At 42.6% G+C, this 18094-nt stretch overlaps 1 protein-coding gene across 3 annotated transcripts in view; it reads right to left on the bottom strand.

Moving 5' to 3' along the window:
• Window positions 1-1207: 1207 nt before the first annotated feature.
• Window positions 1208-18094, bottom strand: part of TAF1B (TATA-box binding protein associated factor, RNA polymerase I subunit B) — a 61505-nt gene continuing 44618 nt past the window's right edge. For all 3 annotated transcript variants that reach the window (XM_056124837.1, XM_056124829.1, XM_056124843.1), the window contains 6 exons: window positions 16536-16713; window positions 15055-15101; window positions 12291-12381; window positions 9367-9437; window positions 8654-8876; window positions 1208-2134 (listed from right to left, as the gene is read on the bottom strand). In XM_056124837.1, coding sequence (XP_055980812.1) covers window positions 1930-2134; window positions 8654-8876; window positions 9367-9437; window positions 12291-12381; window positions 15055-15101; window positions 16536-16713 — 815 coding nt within the window. In that variant the 3' untranslated portion in view covers window positions 1208-1929. The remainder of the gene's footprint in view (window positions 2135-8653; window positions 8877-9366; window positions 9438-12290; window positions 12382-15054; window positions 15102-16535; window positions 16714-18094) is intronic.

Below are 18094 nucleotides of genomic sequence, written 5' to 3' on the forward strand. Positions count from 1 at the left end.
TATTATTATTATCCCACACCCAGTGGTGTTTAGGGACCTGCCCAGACTCAGTACTCAGGATTCATTCCTGGTGGTACTCTGGAAAACATAGTTGATGCCAGGGATCAAACCTGGGCACACAATTGCAAAGCATAAACTTGCAAAGCATAACCACTCTTCATCACACACACACACACACACACACACACACACACACACACTGGCTCCATATCCACTTTTTAAATTTAATTTTTATTTTTTTGAGGGGCCACACCAGTCAGTTGCTCAGGAGAAAAAATGTTGGTATGTAAAGTGATCATACCCATAGCCAATCCACTGAAAAATTCTTATTTATTTCATACTTAAACTATATTTTGGGATCAAATGACTGACTGCTTCCACTACAGTCTCTGTAGTTAGACCCACCATCATTTGCCCAAACCAGGACATTCATCTCTAAAGCATCCTCTGCCTTTGTTCACTCCCCCGTATTCTGGTCAGAGAAATGCTTTTTATCATTTTACACCAAAGGTGGGCCACATCATTCTGCCCAGAAGTTTCCAAGGACTCCTTGGGATAAGAGTCAAATCCCTTTCGCAGCCTAAAAGTACTTTTCCTATGGTAATACATAATATGAAGACTCCCTCTTCCACCCCACCCGTCACTGCTCTTCTCTCAGTCACGGCACGAACAGTGCGCCCTTCCTGGACCCCCTGGCAGGTTCCGGCTACACAGTCTTGGTGGGTTTCTGGTGCTGGGAGTGATTTTTTGTTTGTTTGTTTTCAGCCAGAGTTGGAGATATGCAGGGGTTACTCTTGGCTCTGCACTCAGGAATCACTCCTGCAGGGCTCAGGGGCTCAACCTTGGGTTGGCTGTGTGCAAACCCCTACTGCATTCAAGTTGGTCTCTCTGATCAAATGTTACTGCCTTAATCCCTTTTGATACAACGGCCAATCCTATCACTTTTCCTTTACCTGACCTTTCCTTTATTGGACTCATTCCCCCAATATATGGATTTGTTGACTAACTGTCCCTATCCAATTAGAAGATCCCCTATCAGGAAAGGGAACCATTCAGTGCTCTATCTCCAGTGCTAAGCAAGTGTCTGGAATATTGAAGTGGCTCTGTAAGTAGATGTATGAATAAACATAATGAGTACACATTTTTGGATATCTTTTATATAACTTACTTTATCACAGAACATTTATAAGTATAAAATCTCCCAAATTTAAAATTTACTTGTTTCCTAGTAAGCATTTTTACAAGCAAAGCTCATATATATACATATATATGTAAAGATATTTTCCAAAGTTTCCTGGAAAGTCATACACTTTGATATCACTGTCAATATTAGAATATTTTTCCAAGAGGCTGGAGCGATTGTACAGCCGATAAGGCACTTACTTGCCTTGCCTGTGGCGGGTCCTGGTTTCATTCCCTGCACCCCATATGGCTTCCCGAGCCTGCCAGGAGTATCCCAGAGCACAGAGACGAGAAGTAAGCCCTGAGCACTCCTGGGAGTGGCTCCAAAACAAAATAAACAAAATAGTTTTTTATTTCGTCAAGGGATCAGGGAAATAGCACAAAGGGCTGGAGTGCGTGCTTTGCATGTGGAGCTGTCCTGGGTTTGATCCCCAGTACCACATGGTCCTCTCAGCACTGCCGGGTATTAATACAACACACCGCCCCTTCCCTCCAATAAATAAAATACTTTCTCAAGAAAGTTCTTACTTCATTTTTTACCTTTTGTTTGTTTTTTTGGGCCAAACCTAGTGGCAGTGCTTAGGGCTTACTCCTGGCTCTGAGCTCAGGGATCAGTCCTGGTATGGATCAGGGGACCATATGTGGTGCTGGGGACTGAACCCAGTCAACTGCACGTCAACTGCATGGAAGACAAGCTCTTCGTGCTGTACTATCACTTTGCACCCTCCCACCCCCATTTCATTCTCGTCAACATTTTCTTGCTTTCCCAGATCTTGATGACTTCTTTTCTAATTTGTTGTATTTTGCTTTAAAAAGCCTCTTCTCAATTAAGCTCACTTCTTCATGGAGAGAGGAGGTCTTGATTCTCAGCAGGAAAGAAAAGAGGCTGAGTATAAACTGGTAACTCAGAGAAAAGTTGGATTCTTCATAGGTGGTCACATGTTTACAGTAGCTAGAGGAGGAAGGAAAAGAAAGATGTTATCTTTAAATGGCCATTGAGAAATGGATGCCTCTATCTTGCACAGCCCCTAAATAACTTCGCAAATAAAAATGCTCAGGTTTTAAAATAGTGCTTTGGGGTGGGGGCTGGGATACTCGGTGGTGCTTGGGATGGCTCCCAGCGGTGCTCAGGAGACCACTCGATGCAGGGAATCACACTGGCTGCATGCAAAGCCAGGGCCTTCACTCTGTACTCTCTAGTCCTGCCCTTAAGGGCAGGGGCAAGGCTCCGTGGCAAATGCTCGCTGTGTGTGTATGAAACCCAGGGCTCGAACTCTGGCACTGCCAGAGTCTTCCACCCCCCGTCTTCCACCACATCTCTAAAACAATACTTTGAGCTGGGGAAAAAAACAATTTGTTGAAACTCCTTAATTTGACAAAGAAAACTATATCCATACCATCTGTGGCCAGGACAGCAGGAACACAGGACACACCAGGGAGCCACCCTCTTCTTACCAGGGTCAAAGCACACAGAGAAAGCACACAGGAGCCTCTGGACACATTTTAGACAAAATGAACAATTCACAACCCTGACGCAGAATCAGATGCCAGACTTGACAGCATTTTCTGGGCAGATGATAGAAGAGTTTATAAAGTGTTTTTACTTATTTTGATGCAGCAGAAATGAAATTTGGCTGAAGCTCTGCCACTAAATCTCTGATTGTAATAACCAGTCTTTAATGCCAGAGTAACTTATACCAAGATATACGCAACCCAGGGGACGGAGGAACATTTAAATGGCATCACAGCCTGTAATCAGTAAAATCTGAACTATGGGAAATGGTACAGGACACATGACCTGGATTACTCAACAAGTAAACTGCAAGTGGAAAGAGGAGATAAAGGGGGAATTTACAAACTCAAATGCCTAAGGGACATCTTCACCACTGGCGGTGGCCTTATTTGGATGGGGCTACTAGTGACAATTTTGATGTGATAATTGGGAAAAATCTAAACACGGACCAAGCATGTTTAATAACATTAAGAATCATTATATTTTCTATGTATGATTAATGGTATTAGGATTTTGTTTTGAAAAATATCATGATGCCGGATATTTGCCTCCAAATGATCTGTGACTAGCAGGGAGGGTGAAGCTAGCTGAGAAGCGGAGCTATGCTGTTACAGCACTGAAGGGGACTTATTATGCATTCTCGGGATTTTTAAAAAAAGATATTAACATTTTTCCATGATAGAATTTTGTTTTAGGATAATACCCAGCTGTCCTCTGGGTCTGCTCCTCTCTCAGTGCTCAGGAATCACTCCTGGTGGTGCTCAGGGGCCCATGTGGGGTGCTGGAGATTAAACCCGGTTTGGCTGTGTGCCAGGCAGGTACCCTACTTACTGGCTGCACTGTCTCTCCAGCCCCCATTATAAAATACTTTATCATAAAGTATACTTAAAACAAGTAAACGGGTCACAGATAAACTTTGCTCTTTTGCTTTCTATGGGACTGCAGGTCCAAAGAACCTCCAGGGCTGAGTGTGCGCCGGAGCACAGATGCCCACCAGCTATGCCCCAGACAGCGACTGCTCTTGGCTCTCTTGTCCCTCTCGCCCGCACGGCAGAGCCTGGCAAGCCCCCCCGTGACGTATTCGATATGCCAAACACAGTAACAACAAAAGTCTCCAATGAAGACGTTACTGGGCCCGCTCAAGCAAATCAATGATCAACGGGAGGGCCTCACAGGTAGATACACGAATTAAATGAAAATATATTGTTTAACCCCATATTTGGCATAAAGAGTTGAAAATCTTTATTTCCCCGATCAGAGAGACAGTGCAGGCATGAAGGCGCATGCCTCACCCACAGCTGAGCCGGGTTCCATCCCCAGCGCCCCATAGGGACCCCCAGGACCTTCAGGAGGGATCCCTGAGGGAGAGTCGGGAGTAAGTCCAAAACAAAAACAAACACAAAGTCTAACTGAGAGGGTTCTTGTTTTTTATGTAAAGTGCCCGCTTGAGCAAATCGATGAACAACGGAAGGACAGTGCTACAGTGCTATTAAGGCTATTTTAATTATTCCCTAAGGTGATACCCTCTTTGTTCATCAGCAACAAACTTTAAAAAGTCTCACTGTTGGAGCCAGAGAGATAGTACAGCAGGTAGGGTGGTGCCTTGTGTGTGACCAGCCCAGGTTCAATAGCCAGCATCCCTTATGGTCCCCTGAGCACCATCAGGAGTGATCCTTGTGTGCAGAGCCAGGAGTGAGCACTGCACCGTCCCCCACCCCCTACCCCCCACCCCCCAAAAAAAGTCTCACTGTTGATGACTTGACTAGAAAATCTTTTACAGGAATTATGACAGTATAATATCCTTTTAATTTTCACCTTTTCTAATTTTTAAAAACAGGGTCCTCCCAGCAGAGTGTGGAGGTGTGGGGTTCCCACCACACTGGCCTGCTGGGGGCCCTGATGGTCTGGAGGGCAGGACATTTGGTATCAGGCTGGGGCACAGCAAGAGCTCCACATCTGTGAGCTCTCTCCCTAGCTTTTTAAATTATTTTTAGTTTCTGCTATACTTAAGAAAATTTTTTTTTTCAGACAGTGTAGTCACTGTCACTGCCACTGTCCTACCGTTGTTCATCGATTTGCTCGAGCAGGCCCAGTAACATCTCCATTTTGAGACTTATTGTTACTGTGTTTGGCATATTGAATACGTCATGGGTAGCTTGCCAGGCTTTGTCGCGTGGGCGAGATACTCTTGGTAGCTTGCCGGTCTCTCTGAGTTGGGTGGAAGTATCGAACCCGGCTCGGCTAGGCTGGCTGCGCGCAAGGCAAACACCCTACGGTTGTGCTATCGCTCCAGCCAATGTAGTACCATAGAAAAAAAACTGGTGAAAGTATTGTTTTTCGTATCTGGGACCATAAAGGACTGTTTCTACGGCAGAAAGACAAGGTATACAAACCAAACAAGGATTTCTCGGTGGAACCAGCAATGTCTTATGAGGATCACAGTAATTATAAGCCAGAAAACTATGCTTGAGTTATGAGAAACAAAACCAAGTATACAAAGAACTTGTTAACATCAGTTATTCTGCATTGAGAGGAGCATGTGCCGAGCCCTGTCCCTTGAGCTGTTTGACACTGTGAACAGATGTGTGGCAATTGGATGCTGTGGGAGTTCACACACAGCTCATGTGAGTGGATGGAGAGAACTCTGCCTGAAAAGAGGGGGCTGGACGTGGGTTCACATCACTTACGGGAACATTCTGGTGCTTGCAAAAGGGATCATCTGAGTCTGCATTCACAGAGATAGAGAAGCAAAAAGGACATCAGAAACTGAACTCCACTGCTCCAAAGGCACAGAGCCCCTTTATTTCCTTGGCGCGTGCCTAGGAGAATGGGAAGGGGGGACGTCTCCCCTCGGAGGTCAGAGCCTGCTCGGGGAGGTGAGGGCTCCCCAACACCTTGGCCCCGCCTGACCACAGATCCTGGATGGAGCGAGTTGTTGGTGACCAGCACATGCAGAGGGGACACCTTTGAATGTGAGGAACAGGAGGGCTCTTTAAATTCAGGAAGAGAGCTGCCTCAGAGAAGGATGAACAATCTTCCCTGCGGCATTTCTGCAGCCTTTCTTGGCTTAGCTCTCAGGGCCTGCATGACCAAGATTGTGTTCAAGTTACATCTGTCTGCTCTGGACCAATAGAAGGAAGTCCTACACAACCAATTTCTCTTTGTAGATTTACTTTCTTAAAGATCCAAACATACAATGATGATGATGATGCATTATTATTATTATTATTATTATTATTATTATTATTATTTTGTAACACTAGGTGTGCTCAGGGCATACTCTAGTGATGCTCAGGGGACCATATGTGATGCCGGGGACAGAACCCAGAGCAGCTGCATGCAAATAAGGCACTGTGTCTGCTGTTATCATCTCTCCAGCCCCTCAGATTTCAGTATTATACCTTGAAGGAGGAACAGAAATTGTCATGGCCCTAGCCTGTGAGGAGTACTTGCAGACATCTGGTAGGATGGGAAGTGCTTGCTGGCACTCTTTTTTTAAAATGTAAATTTTAATTAATTAATTTTTAACTTTTTTTGAATCACTGTGAGATAGACCCTTTAAAGTTGTTCATGATTGCTGGTACTCTTCTGCCTTGTCTGTCTACAGAGTTGGTCTTGAGTCAGTCAGATACTGAGCTCACACCTCTGTGCTTTCCAAAGGCACAGCCAGGATCGTGGATATTCTTCACAGACTTAGTGCTGCAGTTGTAAGGCAGTGAGCCATAGACCTTGGCTTAGTCAAAGACAAAAGGACTAGAGAAATTTCCCCCTGGTGGTCCACAAGGCTAGGCTGTAAAACAGATGGGGTTTCAGAGGTCCTCTAACTCTGTGCACCAAAATGATCTCCCCGCAAAAAGGCATCTGCCAACCAACAAGAAGCCAACAAGCCCGTGACAAACATCCACCTTTCTCCGACAGAACCTCAGCCCCCCACTCAGAGTCTGAATAGTCTGCCTGCAGGCATGCTAGGAGCCTGAACTGTCTGATTTCCAAATTCCTAATCATGAGAAGAAGCAAAGTGGGAGGGGGCCTGAGAGTATGCCTCTGCGAGACATCGAGACAGCACATCGACATGGCATCCACCTGACAAATGAGGGAGGTGCCAGCATCTGACTGGACACAGAGAAAAATAACGCACATTACAGAAGTCCATTCATAACACAGGTGCTAGCTCCACAGGTGAAAGACACCTGAAATGTTCCCTTCTACCCGGAACGTGTCACAAAATGCTGGTTTCTCTTTAGGCTTGTTTTACCTAACAGTATCTTTAATTGTCACAATCAGAGACATAGTACAGTGAGTCAGGCGCTTGCTTGGCACATGGCTGACCCCCATGTTCAATCCCTGGTACCTCATGTAGTCCTCGAGTACCATCAGGGGTAGCCCAAACCACATCTCCTCCCCTAAAATGGACGCTTCGTAATAATGTAATCGTCGGACTAAAAGCTATGCTAAATATGCTATTTATGATAATCAAATAATGCATGACTCAGTTTTTGTTTGTTTTAGTCTTTGGACCACACCTGGCAGTGCTCAGGGCTTACTCCTGGCTCTCTGGTCAGGGATTATTCCAGGCAGGGCTCAGGGGACGAGATACGGTGTTGGGCATCAAACCGGGGTCACCAGTATGCAAAGCAAGTGCCTTATCCACTGTACTATCCAGCCCAATTGCTCAGTTTCAAAGATGTCTATCCCAAACTATTCAAGTTAATTATTTTAATTTACATATAATAAATTAAAATTAAAACATGTACAATAATAAAATGTCTGGATCTTTAAGAAAATAAATCTTCAGCTATGAAGAGAATTTGTCATAATATTGTCAATAATGACAAAAGCTATAAGGAAAAAGGAAACAAGGTGACAGAGAGTGATGAAGTGCTGGGCGCTGTGTTTTTACAGAGCAGAGTAATGAAAGGTCTCTCAGAGGAGGTAAAGTGTGAGCAAAGACCGGAAAAGAGCTGAGTCCGGGTGGATGAAAAGGGAGAACATTCCAGGTTGACGGCACCACATATGCAGAAGATTTGGCGGAAAGTGCCATTTGACAAGTTCAAGGACAGCTAGAAGGGCAATGTGAGGAGGGGCAGTGAGCTTGAAAGATGGCTTGAGAGATGGTATGGCTGGGAGGGTGCTTGCTTCGTACAAAACTGCCCTGTTTCATCCCAGGCACTGTACACAGTCCCCTGAGACGTGCCAGGAGCAAACCCTGAGCATCACCTGGCGAGGCCTAAAAATAAAACCAAAAAAAGAAAAGGAAAAAGAAAAGAAGCAAAACGGTACAATGGCAAGGGAGGTGAGTGAATAGCAGGGACTTATAGATTTCCTGGGGTCTTTGAACTCGCTCTGAGTGAGACGGGAATACTGGAGGTTTTAAGAAGAGAGGAGCAGGAACAGGATCACTCCTTCTTTCACTCTTGGGGCCACAGGGCTAGGAATAAGCTTCCGGGAACAGTAAGTAACAGCACTGTGATCTGAAGAGCCATCCCATTAGCAGGATCCCAGCTACTGTGGGAAACCGCCTTGAGACAACTTCTCTGTCAATCCAGGAATGTGATTAGTGTAAAAACCATAAAGTCGCATTCTGAAAGTCTTTATCCTTTAAAACTGTATTCCCCGTTCAACTTAGAAATCTTGACATGCACCACGTAAGCTTAAGGTGTACAGAATGAGGATTTGTCACACTGAGATGATCAGTCAGGTTAGTTACTACCTCCATTCCTAAACCCTTTAAATAGAACTCAATACAGAATTCTGATTTTCTCGTTAATAAGCTCATTATCTTCTAATTCTCAAAACAAAACAAAAGAAAAAACCCACCTCTTTGGCTCTTATTATAGTCAACCTCTTTAAATTATATGATGTCTTTCTTCTAATGAGAAAGGCATACTTACTACTTCAGGCCAAACTGGAAATTTCATCATGTTTTTTAATCCTTTGATTTCTAAAGGCATCACCTACCTTTTACAGAATTTCTGTGTACTAAGCCAGTAGAGTGAATTCTTGGCTGTCAGTGACTGGCCTTTCTTCTTCAGGAGGCCCTGGAGGCTATGTCCATGGAAACAAGTTCTGCCGGGGTCTTCGTCTATCCAGTTGAACTGAAAACTTGAAGGGCTTTTCTTTTCTGTAGTTGGTGTTGAACCAATCAAAGTGCTAAACTGTTTTTGTAGATGCTCCACCATTTCTGGAGTTGGAGGACGAAAGAAAAGAAAAAACAGACACACAACTAGCGTTAAAGCACAAAGAAAGTGTGGAGCTTACCTGACGATCAAAGGTGGCCTCTCAGTTCTGACAAACGCACTTTGCTAATGTAGAAGGGCAATGTTAAGGTTAAAATCATAAAATTTGTTTTTGTATATTTGACCACTATTGAAATAAAAAATGAACAAGACAGCCTAATGGCAATTCTCTAAAGACTTCTGAAAATTATACAAATACAGGGTTTTAGATTTGGGAACTTACACTCTATTTCAAATCGTGGCCTGTTCCTGAAATAAATGGATAGATGCCTTTGGAAATTTCTTGCAGAGGATATTTTTCTTTGGATGTGCATTGGAACATTTACAAAAGAAGTAAACAAACAAAAATACGTATGCATTTTCTTTTTATGTGAAGGTATTTAGCTTTCCTACTAGTGTGATATGACTTGGCATAAACGAGAAAATGCAACTCACCTCTTCTTTTATACACTACAGATTTGTCAATGGATGAGTGGTAGAGTGGCTTTTTGCTTTTCCACAGGTACCTATACAGGGAAGAGAAGTAGCTGAAGCAGGTGATGAAATGGACCCAAACACCTTTCAGAGTTTGTCTAAAGCAATCAAAAGTTCTGGCTTTGAAGGATTTACTTATTGACACATGTCTGTAGAGCTTAAGAAAGGAAGAAGAGAACAAGGAGGAAGGAAGGAAGGAAAGTAGGGTGGTCTTATAGGTGAACAAGACAATATATGCTCTTCTTCAAGATGAAAAGCTACTATACAAAAATGCAGAGTTTTCCTGACTGTCAAACTCTCCTGCTGCTAATTCTCATAAAATGAAGCGATCTAAAAAATAACTGTCTCTTCTTCCCTTCTGGCCAACAGCCCTTTTGCTGAGGATTAATCTGGTGATGCTTCCTAACAGCTCATATAGAGTGAACAAGTACCAGTCTTCTACCACTCGATGCCTGGACATCCCTGCCAGGAATGAGAAGGAAAGATCTGGATTCTGGCACATGTCAATCTCTGTACTGACTCAACTTCTCTTGGCCCAGGGAAAGCTAGAGAGACAGGTTTTGTGTAGAGCCAACAATCAATTAGTGTATATTATTTCACTGTGGCTGTCCAATCTCTGACACCACACGTGGTCCCCGAGCCTGGCCAGGAGTGAATCCTGAGCACAGAGCCAGGAGTAAGTGCTGAGCATTCACTGGATGTGCCCCTGCCACACCCCAAAGGAGGAGGGGAAATGCCGTAGTAATTTGCACTTGGCATCAGAGAAGATAATGCCCAGAAGGATATGGAGAAAACTGTAAGTGTATGTCAAAAACTGGGTAGGGTGGAGTGAAAAAGGCACTGAGGCTTCCTGCTCAAGCACTAGCCAGCACCAATTTACAAATGTTCTCCTCATCAAAGATGACACACACTCTCTGAAGCAGGATCCTAATAATGGATCTTGGATAAAACCCTCCGCTGGCTTTGGTGTTCCCTGGAAAATGCCATTCTGAAACTAGACATACTTTTGTTGATCATTAGATTCTCCCTGAAGTAGATGAATGTTAGAGAGCTGTAGGAGTGCAGAACAGTGCAATGTGAATTTGGGCTCCAAGAGCTTTGCTTAAAGTAAGCTGGTACATCCCCAATCACCACTGAGATGCCTGAGTAGGATGGCAGGGGACTGAGCCTTCAGTGTCAGCCAGAACAACCCCAGCTGCACTGTACAAAGGCAGGACCAAAGGACAATTTCCAAAGTCAGTCTTAGGAGTTTATTTCTATTAAAACTTCTGTTTTGCAAAAGCAACCGGTGCTGGCGTGGATGTGGCGAGAAAGGGAACCTCTTTCACTACTGGTGGGAATGCTGACTGGTTCAGCCCTTTTGGAAAACAGTATGGACGATTCTCAAAAAATTAGAAATTGAGCTCCCATTTGACCCAGGAATACCACTCCTGGGAATATATCCCAGAGAGGCAAAAAAGTATAGTCGAAGTGACATCTGCACTTGTTTGTTCATTGCAGCACTGTTTACAATAGCCAGAATCTGGAAAAAAACTGAGTGCCCAAGAACAGATGACTGGTTAAGGAAACTCTGGTACAACTACACAACGGAGTACTATGTAGCTGTTAGAAAAGATGAAGTCATGAAATTTACATACAAGTGGCACTACATGGAAAGTATCATGCTAAGTGAAATGAGTCAGAAAGAGGGACAGACATAGAAAGATTGCATTCATCTGGGGAACATAAAGTAACAAAATCGGAGACTAATATCCAAGAATATCTGAGAGAGATAAGTATCAGGAGGTTCACTCCATGGCTTGGAGGCCAGCCGCACATGCTAGGGGAAAAGGCAGCTCAGATAGAGAAGGGAGCACCAAATAAAGGGTGTTGGGAGGATCCTCCCAGGATGGGAGAAGCATGCTGAAAGTAGACTATAGACCAAACATGATTGCTACTCAATGCCTCTTTTGAAAACCACAGCACCCAAAAGGAGAGAGAGAACAAAAGGGAATGTCCTGCCACAGAGGCAGGATGGAACGGGGGGAATGGGGGGTGGGAGGGATACTGGGATCTGAGGTGGTAGAAAATGGGCACTGGTAGAGGGATGGGTACTTGATCATTGCATAACTAAAACCCAAGCACAAAAAATTGTAAGTCTACAACTGTACCTCATGGTGTTTCACTAATAAATTTTTTTTTTTAAAAAAGAAAAGAAACATCAAAAACAAAACAAAACAAAAATTCTGTTCTGCTGCTAATCTTCTCACAGAGACCCAATGACTAAAGAGGAATTTCTTCTTCAACAAGGAAGATGAAAACCCTGGTTCCCTGAGGAATTTCACTTCCTACCTCTTCATCATTACGCACCAAATCAGTGTTTGTCTCTAAAGCTTCTGCACCATGGACTTCTGGCAGACTGAGGGTTCAAAATCAAACAGTGACAGTGACTGAACTAAACATACACTCTGCTTTCCTTTGTTTTGATTTTCATAGGATCTTTATTTCAGGGAAGTATTCCATAGGCTGACATTTCTAATACTGATAATATTAGAAATCATAAGAAATTATCGGCTTGAAGAAGGGGAAGAGGAAGATGTGTTAGAAACAGAAAGGCAGGTAAGACACAGACATACAGTAAAAAGTTAATTTACTCTAAGTATAATGTGGTAGACCAAACTCGAACCTGAAGCAGAAAGTGGACATTAATGGAAACACTAATTTTATTTGGTAAAAATCCAACAAAATCTAAAGTTTAGTTAACAATAATTAGAATGTAGAGACTAATACTTCTAGGGAAAATGTCATAAAGTTGAGAAGTCTAGGCCGAAAAACTTCAGCTATCAAATATAAGTAACAGACTTAGAAAAAAGTAAGTAAATATGAAACTAGGAAAGATAACATACTTTGCCCGAGCTTCTTCCCATTTTTGTTTCTTCTCATCAATAGATTTCTTCATAACTTGATACCATTTTCTGAAATTAAACCATGGCTTATCTAAAAGAAATGAAATCCACAATTATCAAATAAAGTCACATTATAACAGCATAGAGTGACGACTTGAGTCGTCACCCACTGACATATTTAAAGATTTCTATAATAGCTCTTAGGAATTATGGATGGAGTCACTATCTCTATACTCTACTATGATTCCTAACTACCAGCCACACCTCTGAATTTCACCTATATTGTGGCCTTATTATACCATATTTAAATTGTGTACAAACACGCACATATCTATCTATGTATTTATGTTTCTCCTAGATTTGACTACTGCTTCCTAGAGAACAGAAGAGATATTTTACATATTTTGTTTGACACTACGTAATTAGCTCTTTTCCTCCCAATCCATACCCAGCAATGCCTTGCACATTGTACAAACAATGCCTGAGAATTCATAAATCAGTAACAAATGACAACTCCATGAAGTAGCACTATAATAGCTAATCCCAAATTTCTAGGCTTATTGGCTCCTATATCTGTTCTTCCTGATCTTGATCTAAATCCTAATCTAGTGAATCTAGGTATAGGAAAGGAGACTGCATTTGGCAGTTGTCATGAGTGTGTATTCAAGATCCTTTAGAACAACACAGCGGAATGGAGTCAAATATAAAGATAAATCTTTACTCTTTTTTTAAACCATATGAGATGAGAAGAGTAGGGAGGAAAAAATGAGATGGAAAAGCGAAAAAGAGAATGGGGGCGGGTAGGGAGTGTCAGGAGCAAGCTGAGCCAAGAGAAGGATGAGATGAGAGGCAAAATTTTAATTAACCCCGACGAAGAGAATCTTCTTCAATATCTACCTGAAAATCTTTTCAGAAAAACATCTTTTCAGTTGTTTACTACAAATATCATCTAACCTTTTAGGGCCTTGTAGTTCATACAGAGGAGACAGTACCAAAAGAGCTAGAAAGGGGAAAACTATAACTATTAATAAAGCATAAGGTCAATCCCAACTCTTCTAAACCACAAGTACAAGTTAGCTCCTCATCAATGAAGTTGGGAGGCAAGAGGTGGTGAATAGCAGGGTGCAGAAGGAGTGTGTGGTAGCGGGGATGTCACAGCAGTGCCACCCCTATTCTCTCAGTATCTAGACAGTCTTTTACAGCCCTATCTGAGAAGGGACATTAAGGGGCATCTTGTTCAGTCGTTAGCTCCATGCAGAGGCCAACAGGAAGATACCAAAAAGGTAAATATGTGAGGTGTGGCTGTATTTACCAGGCGGCAGGAAATCTTTCATAGTCGATAGGACGGAATCAAATCACTACTGTGTGCCCCTTAAATATCTTATAATCTAATATATACCTAAATACCTCAAGGAAGCTGAAATGGAAAAATAGTAGGTAAACATGAAACCCAGTGGGAACACTTTCAGAAACTGGAAATGAACTTAGGAATCCATGTACCTGTCACATTGTATTAAGGAGCTTATAGAGCAATCGTCACACTTGGCACCGAAGAGAAAATTTTTTTTTTTTTTTTAGTTTTTCTACTTTACTTTTTGTGGTTTATTATTAGCTTACAACATTATAGAATTTCAGAGATATAGTTTAAACTTTTGCTTGAGGCATTAATATTTGTTTATAAATTAAACAATCCAGTAATTATTTGTACTCCTTTATTTCACTTGTAGTATGAAGTGAAATTCACACATTTGGGCTGGAGCAATAGCACAGTGGTAGGGCCTTTGCCTTGCGGGCCAGTCCAGCCCAGCCGGGTTCGATTCCTGCGCCCTTCTCAGAAAGCCCGACAAGATACTGAGAGTATCTTGCATGGCAAATACATGATGAAATACGTATTCAGTATGCCAAACACAGTAACAAGTCTCAAAAAAATGGAGACTTACTGGGCCTGCTCGAGCAAATCGATGAGCAACGGGAGGACAGCTGTAGTTTTATTTCACTTATTACAGTTACCTCAAGATTCATTCGTTTTGTCCAAAGGGTGAAAATTTCTTTTTTTTTCCCCTTTATTTTATTTTATCGAAGAGAAATTTTTTAAGTAAGAAAGATAATGTCTCTCCCTCTACACCCTTACCATCTACCTGTCTGTCTGGACACTTTATGTGCTACTTAATATATATCTACCAGGAAGTTTTCTAGGCACCTTACAAACACTTACAAGCTAGTAGGGATGATATGCTTAGTCCGTTATTTATGCTCCACATGCTAAACACTTAATATGAGTTTGGTTGTGGCAGGAGTGACCAGTTTGACTGGGTAAGAGGCAAGGTAGGGAGCAGGTATGAAAAGAAGGTAGAAGAGGGTATTTTTGTGTTGCATGCTGAACACCTAAGACAGACGTGCCAAGGATTAAAATAGGTAAAGGACAAGGTGGAAAGAGAATTTCAGGTAGAGGGACCAGCATGAGCAAAGATTTAAGGTATAGTCACAAAACTTCCCAGTCAGGTCAAGCTCTAGAGTGAGTAATGGGTAGAAGCCAGGAATCAGAGAACAGCTAATCCCTGCAAACAGCAGTGAGTCACTGAGTAGGGCAGCAGAATCATATCGATATGGAGCAAACCCAATGCAAGGCATGATTTATACACACATTATTTCTATATTTACATGCATGTGCACTTATATATTTTCATGTCTTTCCTACATTTATCAGACCTTTGAACCCATCATTTACAATCACTTTGAAACTGATTTTAAAAGAATTAAGTACCTTCTTTATTCTTTTCATTATACTTCTCAGCAGTATTAGACAAGGACCTGGAGATAACAATAAACTGGTTAATTTAGAAATAATTTAAAGAGTAAAATTTTTGTGGAGGTCATGCACAATTAAATCAGCCTAATCAGTGGCTGAATAAATAGCAGTACTCCTACATAAAAAAAAATCATTATCTTAAGGTGAAAACATTAAAACTGATGTGACAAATGATACATAAAATAATAAATCATTTGAAGCAAAAAAGAAAGAGTAAAACTTTTGATTTTTCTGCACTCAGGAATCACTCCTGGCGGTGCTCCGGTGACCATCTGGGGTGCCAGGGATTGAAGCTGGGTCAGATGTGTGCAAGGTAAGACCCTACCTGCTATACTACCTCTTTGACCTCCAAATTTTGAATTTTCCTAAAAGTCTATTGATGCCAAATTTTAATGAAGAAACAACCAGTGGAACAGGGAAGAATAAATGACTGCCATTCCGTACAAATTCGGAAGAGATAACATTTTGAATATTCCTTTGTTTTACAAAATAGTCTGTGAAAAACACTTAAGCAACAGGATCCTAACAGCATACAAGTTGCGTGCTGATTCTCTATAATTTGTTTCCGAGGAATGACAGCTCCTGAGTGGTTGAGCTTGGGAGAGGAATCAGAGAGCTGGAGCACAGACTTTGCAGGCTGCAGACCCTGGTTTCATTCCTGTCACTACAGAGACCACAAAGCATTGTCAGGAGGACCTCAAATGCCTCCAGGTGTGGTCTCAAAACCGACAAAACTAAACAACAAACAACTCCTGAATTAGTGGAGCAAAAACAAACCTGTGTGTGTCTATCTGAAAAGAGGAACAAAACATGACACAAACAACTTACTAAGGAAGAATGAACTCTGTATCTGACTCAAAATATGTAAGAAGACAAGGACTGTTTTGTTGCTATTAGTGTTCTGTAACTAGAGAGCCTGGATTTTCTACTGAGATAGACAGATCCCTTTACTTTCAGTAATTAGGTTAAAAACAATATGATTTGAGAGGAGGGTGTTGGCCATACCCAGTGGTGCTCAAGGTTTACTCCTCGTGGCTCTCGGGGGACCTTATGTAGTGCCAGGGATTGAACCCAGGTTGGCTCGTGCAGGGCAAACCTTAAACCTTGTACTATCTCTCTGACCCCCAAACAATAGAATATTTTCCTTAAGAAATCAATATATACTTAGCACTGTAGCACTGTCCTTCCATTGTTCATTGATTTGCTCAAGCGGGCCCAGTAACATCTCCATTGTGAGACTTGTTGTTACTGTATTTGGCAAATCAAATATGTCACGGGGAGCTTGCCAGGCTTTGCCATGTGGGCGACATACGCTCAGTAGCTTGCTGGGCTCTCTGAGGGGGTGGAGGAATCGAACCTGGGCCTACCATGTCGGCTGCGTACAAGGCAAACGCCCTACTCGCTGTGCTATCGCTCCAGCTCCAATACATACTTACCATTCTAAATTATCATCCAATAGGAAGAGAAGCTTCAAGACTACTACGATGATAGCTACAGCTTGTACGTCATATTTAACAGTTTTTGCCATTTTAGCTATCGGATCAAACGTCAGAAAATCCACTTCTCCTATTCCAGTCATTTGTACCACTTGGCAGGTCAAATCGTGCATTTCATCTGTTGAAGAATCAAACAGCAAAATGTCAATTAAATTATTTGGCTGACTGGACTGTACTACTGTATATACTGGCAATGGGTTTTCTCTTAAGACATCATACTGTATTAGAACTCTGAATCCCATTTTGTGAGTAAATTAAGAAAAAAAAATACTTCCCAAATATAAAAACAAATGGGAGACTTCAGGCAGGCTCTATCTTTTCTGACTTTGACTTCCTACACCATCTCGTGTGGACAGATCACATCTTGCCTGCTATGGCACAGTCATGCACATATCTACAGCAATTAGCACCCTGAAAACTGACTCCCCAGTAGGCTTGAGAGCCCCTCCAGGAACGCACATTTGTTCTCTGGCTGGTGCCTTGGCTCGCATCCCATGCACTGAACGTATTACTTTTACAAAGAAATTATATGCTCAGCATGAACTGCATTTATAATTCAAAGGCAAATAATGTGGGACTTGGAATCAGAAACCCTCTGGCCTGTACTTAGGCTTTCCAATTATTAGCTTAGGGACTCACAGTCACTTACCCTCCGTTTTTTTGTTTGTAAAATGGATGACAGTGAGGAGAAACAGACTACATTAGATAGGACAAGAGACTATACTTTGAAAAATTTCAAATTATTAAATGAACTTTTCTGTCCTTTCATGACAGGGGTCTCTCAGGGACCTGGGGGGGGGGGGGGGAGGGACATGCTCAGTAACACTCACAGGGACCATAAGAGTGTGATGCCTGGGATTGCACTTGGGGCCGTGCACCTGCTTGTCACAAACTCTACCACTTGAGCCATCTCCTGAATTCTCTCTTGCCCCCACTTTTCCCTGCTAGAAATAGAAGCTGCACCCTATGGGGTGTGGGGATCAAGGGCCACTCTTGGCGTCAGTGGCAGTACAGGTTCAGTACTCGGGGCCACGGGGCTTAGGGTGACTGGGGTCGCCAGTGCCACCCTGGAAGTTCTCCAAGGTTGGGGCATGTGGTACCAGTACTAAGCTCAAGGCGTCACACATATTAGTCATATGCTCTGTCTGCCACTTGCACTCTCTTCCTAACCCTAAAAAGCTAATTTCGTTATTTAATAAGTATCTGAGATATGCCATCATTTTTTTTTTTTTTTGCTTTTTGGGTCACACCTGGCAATGCACAGGGGTTACTCCTGGCTCTGCATTCAGGAGTTACTCCTGGCGGTGCTCAGGAGACCATATGGGATGCTGGGAATCAAACCTGGGTCCGCTGCGTGCAAGGCAAACGCTCTACCCGTTGTGCTATCTCTCCAGCCCCATATGCCATCATTTTTATTTTTTTGTTTTGTCACACTCAGTGGTGCTCAGGACTTACTCCTGACTCTGCATTCAGGGATCATGCCTGGCAGATTTTGGGGG

This window comes from Sorex fumeus, unplaced genomic scaffold, assembly GCF_029834395.1.
Source record: "Sorex fumeus unplaced genomic scaffold, SorFum_2.1 ptg000006l, whole genome shotgun sequence".
Classification (NCBI taxonomy): Eukaryota; Metazoa; Chordata; class Mammalia; order Eulipotyphla; family Soricidae; genus Sorex; species Sorex fumeus.